Genomic DNA, 14,035 nt, shown 5'->3' on the forward strand with positions numbered 1-14,035 from the left:
TCCACTTGGGTGAGTATTCCCATTGACAAAGGGACTAGTGATCCAATTAAAATTACTCACATAAGCATTTGCAGGATTGGCCCGAATGCATGGATAATGAAACTTATACAATTGCACTGCCTAATTTTTGCATGCAAATACCTGATATGCACATGGAAATCAAGTATGTGCATGTACACATGGCTGTGTGCGTGCAACTGAATTGTGTTCATAACTTAAGCTCTTCACTTGCTTCAACTGGCAGTGTGTGACTATATGTTCTTACATTTGGAAAAGCAACTTTATTTATTTTAGACAAAAGCTACAATAAGATGGAGTTCAGGTTGAGGGTAAATATCAGTCATTTGGAATAAAGCCTATAGACTATGGTAATCATCCCCAAAATAAACACTGCAAACCTAGGAAATTCAGTAAAAGCTAACCTTAAAACAAATCTGAATATGCTGAGGTATGAAAATGCAGTTAAGAGGCATCCAAACAACCTTAACTTTGCCCTGTGGTGACAATAAAAGAGAAATGTGTCTCTAAAAGTCAATTTAATCTAATCTGGAACTGGATTTAAAAACCATTTTAATCTAACCTAAAATTAGACTCCTGACTGCAGCCCTAATATATATCAATCATGATTGTATGGTTATTGCATAGCATCACTAAAAGGACCATTACATATATATAATTAACAAACTTTTCTTTACTTGTATTATAAAAGTGAGTGCAGTATACATCCCATCCCTGTAATGTGCAATGTGCTGCTTACCTGCTTATTTACTTGCACTAGTGACTTTTCTTTTCCTGTGTTTATTTGCATCACAGTCATTAGATGCATATGCACCATGCCAGACAGTACTTGCAGGAGGTTTAAATGGCACTGTCAGAGGAGGCCCTCCGAAGAAAAGAGGCCTTCTAAACTCTGGCAGAAATTTAACACCCGGGTGCTATAAAGGAAGAGTAATTCCTACACACTAGTAGACCAGTGCACCCCCTGAGCAGACCTTGAGGTTTTCCTGTGATTTGGCCCATTCTCCTGACCAGTGAGGGATTGCAGTCTGGACATTATAAGTAGGTCTTGTCTCTCAAGGAGCAGGAGGTTATACTGGTGTTTTTACATGCTCTGTTAAAAGACTGTCTGGCAACTAGGATGTCAAGATATTTGTCCATCTGCTTCTATTTTAACATGTATATAATTGTCCTTAGTTTTCTTCCACCTTGCACAGTTTCTGTTAATTCAAGCATGCCTATCACTGTTTCCATTCTTGATTACCATGGTATTGCTTGGCTCATCCTTCCTTTATCTAGCTCCCACTTCTCAAGATATCCTTGTCCAGAGGAGAATCTTTCCTAACCTGTCATTTTATGGGGGAGATTTTCTTTTCACAGGCAAAAATGGTTTTAGGGGCCCAACTCCCTTTGATTTCCAATGAGAGTTGGGTGCCTAACTCCTTTAGAAACCTCTGAAAACCCCAGCCATAATTAATAGTAGGTGCGCTGTATAAAAATGCGATAAATACCCAGTAAATGTTATGTGAAATATAGTAAGATAAAGATTTTGAAATCAATGGGAACTTCCAGGTGCTCAGCACTTCTGAAAAATCAGGCCACTTATATCAGTAACCTAAATATGGAGGAGCCTAATTTCAAGCTCCTATTGTCTTCTAAAATGTTACTTTAGTCTTTTCTTTAGGCTATCCAGTGCATGAAGATAGCTTCACTTCAATCTTAATTTACAAAGTTAAATATATTTCACCCGTCACTATTAATTGCAATTAAATCATGTTGATCTACACTTGTGTGCAGTAAGAAAAGCCACAAAGCAAATTAGAACATGTTTTAAGGAAGCATAGAAAATACCTGTAATTCAACAATGACATCACTATGAGCAGATGCACTTCAGTTTTAGAAATGTAAAGTAAAGTTAGATCCTAAAAGAATTAGCCCCGATTCACCATTTCATTACATTGAAGTAGCAGGTATAACAAAGTGGAGAATTGGGCCAATATTATTTAATTAATAACTGTTTAGTCTCTACCCTCTATTAGTTTAATTCTAGCGTGCGTGTGTGTGTGTGTGTGTGTGTGTGTGTGTGTGCATGTGTTAAAATTCTATCTTTTCAGTGACTTACATCACACGTACATTAACTGTCCAGTGGGGACCCTGCTGGCACTGCTGCGACCCCAATAGTACTACATTAATGTGGAATGGGGACTTTTAGTGAGTGCCAGCAGGGTCAGTTAGTGCCCAGATATGGCTCAGTTAGTGTGCGTGTACTAGAATTTACACCCCTCTATGTGGGCTAATGCACAGAGTAGACAAGCCCCAAGTCTCTGAGTGCACATCTTAGATGACTACTCAAACTTGGAGTGTAGGAGCTGGATTTTATAATGTACTATGAGAATTAATGTATGATTTAATTTCATCCTGTCAGCCACCCCTTTTTGAATAGCAGAAAGGAATGACAGACCAGAACAATCCTTATGAGTGATTATGGTCACCCTTTTGTTTTAGAATAAGTTATAAAGCTACTATGGTTTCCTATATGTATTACAAATTAGGAAGTAAGAGACAGGATTCTCTATTGTATCTATGTTAAGAAGATTAGAGGACTGTTGAGGGCCTGAAGCCCCAATGTGAATTGTTTTAGTTATAAGATTTAGCAAGGCTTGATTTACAATGTATTCTGCTGAATATACAATACTGCTGTCTGTATACCTTTGAAGGTTTCTGTAAGAGATTGTTTGTGTGAATGAGGCATGCATGCATCAGAAAAAGATAAGGTGTGAAAGCCATCACAAATGTCCAGATGGTCAAGAAGAAGTGAGAGACTTGGAAAGACCAGAAGACAATCAGAAAACATCCATTGTATCCGATGTTAAACATGTTAGCAGCATTGACGACCTCAGAGGTGAGGCAGGCACCCCCGAAGGCGAGACAACAAATAAGAGATAACGATGGGAAGCCCGACAATAACCATCAAATGATACCACCACTTAAGGACTAATGATGACAGGATGACATTGCAAAATGCATGGACTCAAATGGAAATTTACAACTATAAAGCTGGGGTGTTTTGCCATGGAACTCTGGGTTCAGTCCTGCAAAGTCTCGGAGCATCGGATAGCGACCGACAGAACCCAGCTCCACACTCGTGCTCAATCTAACTGGCCATTAGATTGACTTGAGTTACAACAGACTGGTAACTATGAACATCACTGGCAGGAGAGAGAGAGAGAGAGAGAGAGAGAGAGAGAGTGTGTGTGTGTGTGTGTGTGTGTGTGTCTAAAAAGCTTATGCTAACTGTGGTATTCTCAATAAATGCTGTGTGTATTTACCTTCCTCTATAAAGATCCCATGTGCTTTGTATGAGCATAACAGGAGTTCTTGGAGCCTGGGGAAAGCCAGCCTGATAGTATTCACTCCCATGTTGATCAGATGAAGCCTTTTCACCTTGAGGCCATGGTTGAAAGGCTCCTCTGTTTACTCAGGCTTTTTCCATAAGTGTGATGGGAAACTGCATTAAGTCAGTGTTCTGGAGGGATTTATTAGTCACAGAGACCACTCTTATTAGCCACAGAACTATTTCCAAATGTAATGAGTACAAGTGTGTTATCTCCATTTTAATAGTGATTGCTTAATGGAAGCAGTTTTCTAATAAAAGTGCAACAGCCCGGTACTGAGCATATGTCAAAATGCTCTACTGTCTCATCATCTACTTAGCAAAACACATTACAGTGAGCGAGTTTACTGAAGAAACTCTAAACAGACTACATTCTGAAGTTTATAATGCCACCAGTGCTATTATATATTCCCTTTACTATGCCTTATTTTAAATAGCCACAAAAAACTCCCTTAAATGAAAATAGCAGCTATTTTTGTTGAAAGTTATTCCACCTAAGAATTGGATTATACATGGAAAATCCCTTTAACAAAATGCACCAACTCAGGAACGACAGCAGTCTGAACATACTGCATTCAGCTAGAACGCCTTTCCTCATGTACTAGACTTGATTAATCATGTGATAACTGTTTGCTGTTCAGACGCATTCAGGTGTACAGCTAACACTTAACATTGTTTGGCCCAAGGACAAGTATAAAGCAATGATGGGTTTAGACTCAAAGTCACCACAATGACAGAAGTAATATCTTTTCTGCAAAAAATCATTCCTATGCATTCAAGCAAGTGTATCACAAATAATGCACTTTCAGAAAGTATGTTTTCACCCCAATGCACCTTTTTATGATCGATCAGTGGTTTTCAACTTGCAGTCTGCAGACCCGCCAGGGGGTCTTTTAGACAGGGGTCTGCAGACTATGTCTAAAAGGTCCATAAAAGGTTGTCATTTCACAGAACAGTGGTTTTCAACCTGTGGTACGAAAACTATGTCTAGGATTTCCAAAAGGGTCTGCACCTTTGAATTTTTTTAGGGGTCTGCAAATGAAAAAAGATTGAAAACCACTGAGATAGATCAATGGCACCAACTAACAAGCTTAACCACTAGTTAGTCAAATCAATGTAACCTATAACCTAAAATACATTACTGAATGCACATAACATTAACTAATCAAGTACTTGTCTTACTTGTGGAGCATGAGATGTAAAAAGGCATGTGTGTTCTTACCACGCAAGAAACAGTTCTAACTGTGCAGAACACAAAGAAAAAATATCAGAGAAGCTTACCCACAGATACCCTGTGTTTAAAAACTGATTCTGCAAGAATCAAGGACCAGGCCAGACTTTTCACTAGACACTAATAGTCTAGAGATGTCTTGAAAGTCCAGTTAAAGACAATCAGTCCTTGAATCCTTAGCTCTAAAGCAGCTGAACCCCAAAAGCCTGCTAAAGCTCTGTGACAAAATCCATGTAACTACAATAACCTTTTACTATATATGGGCCTCATCCAACACACTTCTGAAGTCAATGAAAATCTTTCCATGGATTTCAATGGACTTTGGATCAAGCATTTGTGTTTTTCAGACTAGTCAACCAGAAACTCAGTAATGAACACAGGAAAATCATTTCTTGATATTCTCTAAACTCTACCGTTCCTAATTCTACAAAGTTGAATTTTAAAGTTTGCTTCAGATTGTACTGGTTTACAAACTAACTACTTAATGAAAACAGGCTAAAATACAACACATTTTACTGATTGCTTTCCATGAAAAACCTGTTTTCTTGCAAACTATACCATGCTGTTTAATGGAAAACAAGTTAAATAAACACAGCCTTTATCTCACACATGAACTTTGATCATTTGTCTCTCTAAATTCAAGCCTATTTATGATTTGTAAACAAACATCAGCAACTAAGCTATTGTTTTCCCACCCAGCGTTCTGAGCCCCACCCGGCATTTAAAAAAAGATGGAACTGGGGCTCTGGGAAACAGAATGTCTTGGGTAGGGGGACCACTTAACTCCATGGCATGCTCTGCAGTGAGATGAGCAAATTTGGTGGGGTCATGAAGGAGTAAGTCCATGGCAGCACAAAGCATAAGGAATTCATATAGCCTTGGAGGAGCGCAACCGGTACTAGAAAGAGGCCAATATCAATCCTGGGATCCACAAGCTTTAGAGGCTGCAGCACCTGCACTCTCTGCAGTCCCCGAATTCCCTCTCCTCAAGTTGAGAATTTAAAAGGACACCACATAAAATGAATGAGACAGAATTTTCTAGGCCATCTGTTCTCCCATACGTTTTACCAAAGATAAGGTATGACCCTTAAGTATTGTACCTTCTTTTTATAGCAATAGGTAGCCACTTGAAAGGTATTAGAAAACAATGAAGTATAGAGTTGTAACCAGACTATCAAACTGAGAAATCATTAAATATTTCAACATATAATAACCAGAAGAGGGTCATGACAAGACAAAGGGGTCAAAGTGAAGCCCGGAAATTTTTTAGTAAATAACCAGACAATAATTTCCTCCAAAGTAAAGATGCAATTCCTATTTTTTGCCTTCTTTCAGGACAGATCCCTTACTTAGGGATATAGAATGAGTACTGAGATCTGCATACCAAGTGAACTGAAAAGTGTAGTGAATCCTTTGAAATTCTACTTTGAAGCTGGAACCTAACTTGGGATCGGTTATATCACCTCCATAGACAGGGCCGGCTTTGGCTTTTTTGACGCCCCAAGAAAAAAAAAAAACAACCCGTGTGGGGCGGCCGGAAGCAGGGTGCAGGGAGACTCCCTGCGCTGCAGACATGCCCTGGGCAGCGGAGTGCACGCCCCTGCTAGCGGGGGGGAGAGGGAGGGAGCGGGGGGAGAGAGAGAAGGGGGGCGGCCAGGGCTTCCTTCCTTCCAGTTGCGCTGCCTGCCGGGAGGGCTCCGTGCTGCTCTGGTCGGCGGGCAGGGAAGGACGTGGGCTGCCGTGCCGGCCTTGCTGCAGACCTGGCACTGGCTGGGGCAGACGGAGTGCGCAGCCCGCTCCCAGCAGGGCACTCCCCTTCTCCGCCCGCCCCCCCCTACAGAGGGGCAAACCAAAAAAAAAAAAAAACCCGGGGGGGGGGGGAAGGGAAGAAAACAAAAAAAAAAAAAAAAAAGGATTGGAGGGAATGCCACCCCTTAGAATCTGCTGCCCCAATCATGAGCTTGCTCGGCTGGTGCCTGGAGCTGGGCCTGTCCATAGATTACAAAAAAAAAAAAAAAAATCCAAATTGGCATTGTCAGCAGGTCTATATTTCAAAAGCCAATTCAAGTCAAGGACTCACCTTCAGCACTTGGATGTGTTATTTACCATTTCATTTAGCTGGGTCAAAGAACTATTTTTCCCATTAGTAAAGTAGGATTAATTATAACAGTCTGAAGTTGGTGGTTCAATTTGGTACCCCCTGAATCTTAGTTTTGGTTCAGTTTAGCTTTAGAAAATATAAACTAACCCAAAACTCATTTTTTAGTTTTAGACAATGTAGACTAAATATGTAGCAGAGCATCTCAGTGTAAAGTCACCAATCCAAATTCATCACTAGTGTAAATAGGTACAACTTTATTGGCTAAAACGGAGATATGCCTGCTTACATCAGTGGTGAGTTTGACCCACTGTTTTGTCAATATATACAATGGGTGTTAGAGCAAAACAGAGATTGAAAAAATCCTAGTGTCTTTGTGGGCTGAGTGAAATCTAAGCTCCTGTGAAAAGGTGATATATTTAATACCGGTTAACGTAGGACTCTGAAACTGAAAAATATCTTTGTCTTTACCAGACAGTCTGTCTGAGGTGCGATACTGAAGATGGAAAAAATTTGTGATAAACAATGGAGCTCTACTGTGTTGCCCCTAACTAAACTGGAAGAAATAGATATATCTGAAAGATGTGCACTTCTGACATGTACATTTTGGTTAGTTTTGGAGAGGGTTACATACTGTACCACACTAAGGGATTTCAATGTTCATCTCTTGTTTTTGCATCCCAGTAAAAGGACTGAGGAAGAATAATAGATGGTATCTCCAGCAAATTCAAAGTGAAATGTAAATAAAATTTGATGTTTTGGCTTCTGGAGAGCAAACTTCAGAAATAAGATACATGTTTTTGTTACTTTATAATCAGCAGCCCTCACAAAATCCAAACAGGCACCAAACACGGTCAGTGTGCCAAAGTTTAAAGAGAAAAACATAAAGGTTTGTTGGTTTACTGAATGCAGTGACATACCTCCCAAAATAAGCAGGGTTGTACGTTGGGGGGGGGGGAGAGATTTGAAATGATTCCGCACAATATAAATCTATGCAATATGTTATTTCAGAAAATATGTACATATATCAGGATCTCATTCTTCCAATACATTGTCTGTTTCAACTGATGTTTACTGTAGCTATCGCCCATAAAGTGGATGCTTTTGCTGCCTACATAAAGGTTAAAGGTAATAGCTATATGAAATATAAGGTTATTACATTTGAGGGAATCCTTCAAGTAGTATATAGATTTCAAAGCTGTTACATCACACAATGCAATTCTCACAGATTTACAGCTGCTTAATTGTATTAAATTTCCTTTTTAAAATGTCTATTGCTTACAGTATATTCTATATGGAACGTAGTGACAGCAACATCACTGAATATCTAGAAACTTTGGTACTAGTGATGAGTATACCCCTAAAAGGTTCAGAAATTTGGTATGGACCAAAACTTTGGAACAGGTTCTTGAGAGAGAATTAGTACAACTTCTAGCTTCTAGCAGACACGGTCCAAGAATCTTCTCACATGGTATTTTGACAAAGTTTGGTTTTTAAATGATGTTTCAAATCAGTCTTTATTTTATCCAAACCATGATACTCAGTAACACAGAGAGATGCTGTTAATCCCCATAAATAGATCTCCTGGGGTAACTCAAAGTTATCATACTATTACTGAAGTATGAAATATCTTAGCTCCCATATTATGAAAATCCTATAGCACAGGGGACAATAGTACAGACACAGTCTAGAATGGATCAGTATAGAATTCAGGGTCAGAGCATCAATGGTCGTCAGGCAGCAGAGCATGTAAGCTCACTGCTATCAGTACAGTGCCCAAGAAGGAAAAGGTTCATTCTGATTCTCTGGTGTCCTCCTTAATTTGCAACATGAACCTAAAAAAGGGGCAGGCAATAGCTTGGAGTAATGGGACGGACCCAGCTGGTGTGACTAGCATGCATGGTGACTGCTCTGGTGGACTTGGGAACAATGTAGTTTTAATCAACTATTGCATAATATTTATAGTGAAAAGGTGGATGTGCCCTTCCAGTAACTTTTGAATAAATAATTATTTAGTCATTACAGTGGTAGGTTTTCTTATATTAATTAGAGCTCATTTGTAATGTTTTATTTCCTTTCCAATTTAGAAATATCTCAACCTGACTGTTTTAGATGTTAGAAGAGAATGAGGTAAAACTTTTCTGGGAAAAAAACAGAAATGGATTAAAATTTGCTTTAATAAGTAAATGTTATATTTTGTTTTAAATATATGGAAAGATGTGGGATTCACAACCCAGGAAGCTGAAGTCTTCTGTATAAGTACAAGTGTGGAAAGTGGCAGTGAAAGTTTCCTTGTATCATCCTGTGAATGAGCCTTAATCCTGGCCTGTTGGGGACTATCTGTATGAGTGAGAGGGGAAGAGTTCATACTCCACACTCATTCAATCCTTAGTCACACTGCTGAGGCTGCCTGCAAGGCTGGTTGTTCATGTCAGTTGTGGTTTTATTTTTTTTCTCAAAAGTATTTAAATACTTACTATTCAAAATATTGAGTGGGATCCTCAAATAGTGTAAATTAACCTAATTCCATTGACATCCACAGAGCTAAGCCAATTTACATCAGCTGAGAATATGGCCCCTAGAGTTCAACTGTACCTGTCCATATGCTGGTGTATGAGGAAGCAGGGAGTGGGAGTCCTTCTTTTAATGGAAGTTGGTCTGAGCCCTCAAAGGGCATAGGGAGACACCAGGAAAGGGCAGGGCCATGGCCTGAACCCCTTCCACACTGGCTAGCAGAGCTTGCTGGGAGCAGAAAGGAGCAAGAGCTGAAAGGATAGTAATGTTAGTGCTGTAGCATGCATTCTCTGAGATTCTCTATAGCTGGGATTCCTCCTGGCATTTCCTAGTACAGTTTACATCTTTCAGTGTATTAAATTACACAATTTACATATAATATTGACTTGTGATAGAAGTAAAGTATATAGCTACAGTTACACTGAAGCATATTAAGTATACTGTATTGCACAACAGCATGGGTATCCAATCCCAAATCCATAGGCCTACATTACTCTCTGAATCGCCTAACTCAATTACACTCCTAACTTATGTTTTCTGTCACTGCACTGCTATGTATTTTGAGGTGGAGCTGACATCAATTTATATTATAACGTTGCCAAAATACAACGCCAAACTCATCCATTTTATTCTCATCCACAACAACCTCACATTTAACAATAAACCCTTTGTCCAAACCATGGGAACAGCCAGAAGTACTAGAATGGAGCCCCAATATGCCATCCTCTTCATAGCCACCTCAAGGAAGAATTTCTGGGAAAATGCACCATCAACCAATGATATACCTGAGAAACACTGATGATATTTTCATCCTCTGGACAGGCAACCTAAACTCCCTCACAGATTTCCACAACTTCAACCATCACCACCCATCCATCAAACTCCCACACCAGCATCAACTTCCTAGATTATCTTAAACAATGGAACAATGCAGATAGCTGTATAGAAGAAACCCACCAATCATGGCACTTACCTCCACAGCTCCAGCAACCACCCTAAACAGACCAAGAAAAAAAACCCAAAACTTTGCTAAGCTCATCATCAGAAGCAAGCTCCCCACCAACTGGGACACACCAACTCAAAGCAGCACCAGATCCTGCCTGAAAAACAGATGCAAAACCTGTGAACATATCTCCATGACTACGATGACCAACAGCCCCCACATCAAACCTTTCATGGTTCCTGGGTCCTACGCATGTTTATCACATCACATGGGGTACCTCAGTAACAACTATGCGGATGAAACCAGACAATCACTATGCTCTCAAATGAACTCATACAGAAAAATGATAAAAGACAAAATCCACAGGCAAACATTTTTCATAAAGCGATCACTCCATATCTGATCTTTCAATACTTGTCCTCAAACGAAACCTGCACAACACCTTCAAAAGGCAAGCCTGGGAATTTACATTCATAACTCTCCTAAACACCAAAATCCATGGACTTAACAGGAACAGGACTTATAGCTCTTTACAACAATTTGTAACACACCACACTGCCTGCTACTCTTATTTGCCCACTTCAAACCCTTTCTGTATAACAATCTAGCCCCCACTGCCAACTTCATTTCAACTGTCCAACTCAAATGTGTTACCCCTTCTGCTTAACAAGCTGTCCCAATGTGTATTTAGTTCAGATACTCCACTTCCTTCCCCAGACCTGAAGAAAAGCTTCTGTGTAGCTTGAAAACTGGTACCTTCTGTGACAGGCTGCCCCCCACTTCGGGGTGCCATCTGATATACTGGGGTACCACTGAGCTCACATGTTCCACCAGCCTGGACTCCCTTACACTGTCCTGCTGAGCCAGGCCCTCAAGCCTCCTCCAGCACACACACAGATAAGGCCGCACTCAGCTGCAGAAAGACACAAACACTGAAATCAGCTCTGCATGGGAAGACTCAGCTAGGGAATTGCCCATCACTGAAGTGCACACGCCCTCTGGGGTGCAAATCCTGAACTGTATTGACTTGCACTGCACACAGAACTGTACAGCGTAAGCTCATGAAATTCGCCCCCTCCGTCAATGTGGAGCTTTCCCTCCCCCCACCAGTTATGAGTTCCACAAACTGGTTTTAGAAAAAACAAAAACAAATCTATTAACTACAAAAGATATATTTTAAGTGATTATAACGGATAACAAACAGATCAAAGCAGATTACTGAGCAAATAAAACAAACACACAAACTAAGCTTAATACACTAAATAAACTAGCCACAAGTAGTAATTTCTCATTCTAAGTGTTGTTTTTAGCAGATTGCTGTGGTTCTTGAAGACAGGCTGCTCTTGCTTGCAGCTTAAGACTCTAGGTATTTCTTTCACAGGCCAGACACTTTTTCCAGTCTGGGCTCAGTCCTTCCCTCTCCCCCGACCTTGTCTTTGTTTCTTAGATGTTTCCAGCAGTCATCCTGGGTGGGGATTCAGTGAAGAATGAACCCCATCATCTCACTCCCCTATCTTAAATAGGATTTACATATGGCAGGAATCCTTTGTTTTCTAGTGTGGTTCCCCCCTTCACCAAGTGGAAAAATACTGGTATTCTATCATGGAGTCCAGTACCAGGTGATGTGATCACATGACCCTGCAGTGTCAAAGCAGACATGAGTCAAAGGCTGTTTGAAGCACCCCAGGAAGCTTCTCAGGAAGGTGGGAGATTAGCATCTTCAAAGACCTACTGTCCTCCCTAGTGGTTCAGTGACTTGTCCCCAGCTAACCAGCCAGACTGATTGTATTTTGTCTGGTGGATGTTCCCCAGGTGCAAACACTTTTGTAGTACAGATGTATAATCAATATTCCTAACTTTAGATACAAAAATGATACATGCATACAAATAGGATAATAATATTCACTAAATCATAATCTTTCCAATGATACCTCACAAGACCAATCTTGCATAAAATATATTTTAGATATACTATAATCATATTATAACAATATTTCTATGAAGTATATGGGGCATAGTGTCACACCTCCCACCAACAGAAGTTCATCCAATAAAAAAATTACCTCACCTACTTTGTCTTTATCAAATTTATAAACCAGTAACAGCAGGCCACATACTTATAAACAAATAGCAACTCGTATAAACTGCCAAAAGCTGGTAGCATTTCAATATTCATACCTAGTGAGTACTATGTAACATCTCTGTCTAAGGAGATACTTAAATTACTAGTCCTAACAATATTAGCTAAAAAAACCACACCTGCTGAATTTCACATTTTAAATCCAATACAATGAAATAGCTCAAGTTTTCTTATACCTAGGACACTTATCTAGTGCGGAAAATCATGAAAAGGCAATAAAAGATTAGGAGAAGCAAAACAAATTTAAGATCAACATGAAGATAAAAAAGAACCTAAGTTTCTGCAAAAATACAATTATAAAGTCGCAAAAACATACTCTCCTTTGACTGGCCATTCAGAGGACATCTGAGAAGGCTGACAGATTCCAAACTGAAGATGCCTTTAAAATGACATTTTTCTAATTGTCCTGCTCATCCTGAAAAGTCTCTAATCTCTTTAAAATGAGATTATGTTATTACGACCCTACCTTCTCTGCGGGCTAATCTTCCTAGGTTTTTGGGCAGACCTATGGTCTTTGATATTGCAAGTGCTTGTACTTCACACCAATGGGCAGACTTAGATCTGTTTCCTGTCCTGCCTCGTCGGGACTTTCTTATTTGAGCTCCCAATGCTCAACAGCCCTGGTGATTTTAAATGAGAGATGTACACAAAATGAGCAATATTTTGCAATAACAATTATTGTTATAATAAATCACTTACTCTTGATCCCTTTTCAGGAAAGCACTGGCAAACTGAACAATCTTGTCCTCCACATGGACCAATATATGAATATTTGCCCTAAAAATTAAGAGGTTATTAGTTTATTTATATACAGTATACTTGTTATCCAATATAACACATTTTAATGGAACAAAGAACATCAACGAACAGCTCAAGACTTCATGGAAGTAGAGATGTAAACCATAATATAAAGAAGAAACTATTATTTAATTGTGTTAACCAATGCTAATAATTTAATGTAGATTCCTGGATTCTATACAAACATTTTTTCAAAAAAAGCTGTCATTAATTCTTAAATAACAGAGAAAAAATGGAGCTCTCTCATAGGTCCAAATGTCTTACTAGCTGATTTTGATACCCAACCTCTATAGACACAATTCAGCTACTCTGATGTTATGTCAACAGTGATTTCCGAATGCACAAAAACAAAGTTTAGGAGCAATCTTGAGAATGTGGTATAAAATGACATATTAAAGAAACAATATTTTTGATCTTGGGGAAGACCACCAATACTTTAGATTCTGTAGTGTTATAACTGGGATCTAGCACAACCAAGAACAGGAAAAGCTAAATGTTTTCAAAGCAGAATAGAAATAGGAGAAGCAGCATGGCCTGGTGGATAGGGCATTGTACTGGAAATCAAGAGCCCTGGATTCTAATCCCAACTCCACCACTGACTTGCTGTGTGACCTCCAGCAAGTAACTTCACCTTTTTGTGCCTCTGTTTCCCCTCTCACTTTCTCCATTTTTTTAATGTAAACTGTAAGCTTTTTGGATCAGGGTCCATCTCTTACTATGAGTTTATACCTTGCCTAGGGAAAGGGGGCTGTGTTCTCAATTAAAGCCTCTAGGCACTACAGTAATTCAAATAAATAATCTTTAAAATGCTGTAGCTTACCAGATTTCAAAGCAAGCCTTTCCCACCATTAGATAGGAGACTAACTAGAGTAAGCAGTTCAGTACAGCTTCTGTACTGTACAACAGATAACTCTTCCCTA

The 14,035-nt window shown here is 39.5% G+C and overlaps 1 protein-coding gene across 1 annotated transcript in view; it reads right to left on the minus strand.

The window, feature by feature from the left end:
- LOC117882411 (collagen alpha-4(IV) chain-like) overlaps positions 1-14,035 on the minus strand; it is a 52,219-nt gene that overhangs the window by 23,729 nt on the left and 14,455 nt on the right. Inside the window, exon 3 of the mRNA XM_034780572.1 lies at positions 13,017-13,094. Within this exon, the coding sequence (XP_034636463.1) occupies positions 13,017-13,094 (78 nt within the window). The remainder of the gene's footprint in view (positions 1-13,016; positions 13,095-14,035) is intronic.

The sequence above is a fragment of the Trachemys scripta genome, chromosome 9 (assembly GCF_013100865.1).
Source record: "Trachemys scripta elegans isolate TJP31775 chromosome 9, CAS_Tse_1.0, whole genome shotgun sequence".
NCBI classification, from domain to species: Eukaryota; Metazoa; Chordata; order Testudines; family Emydidae; genus Trachemys; species Trachemys scripta.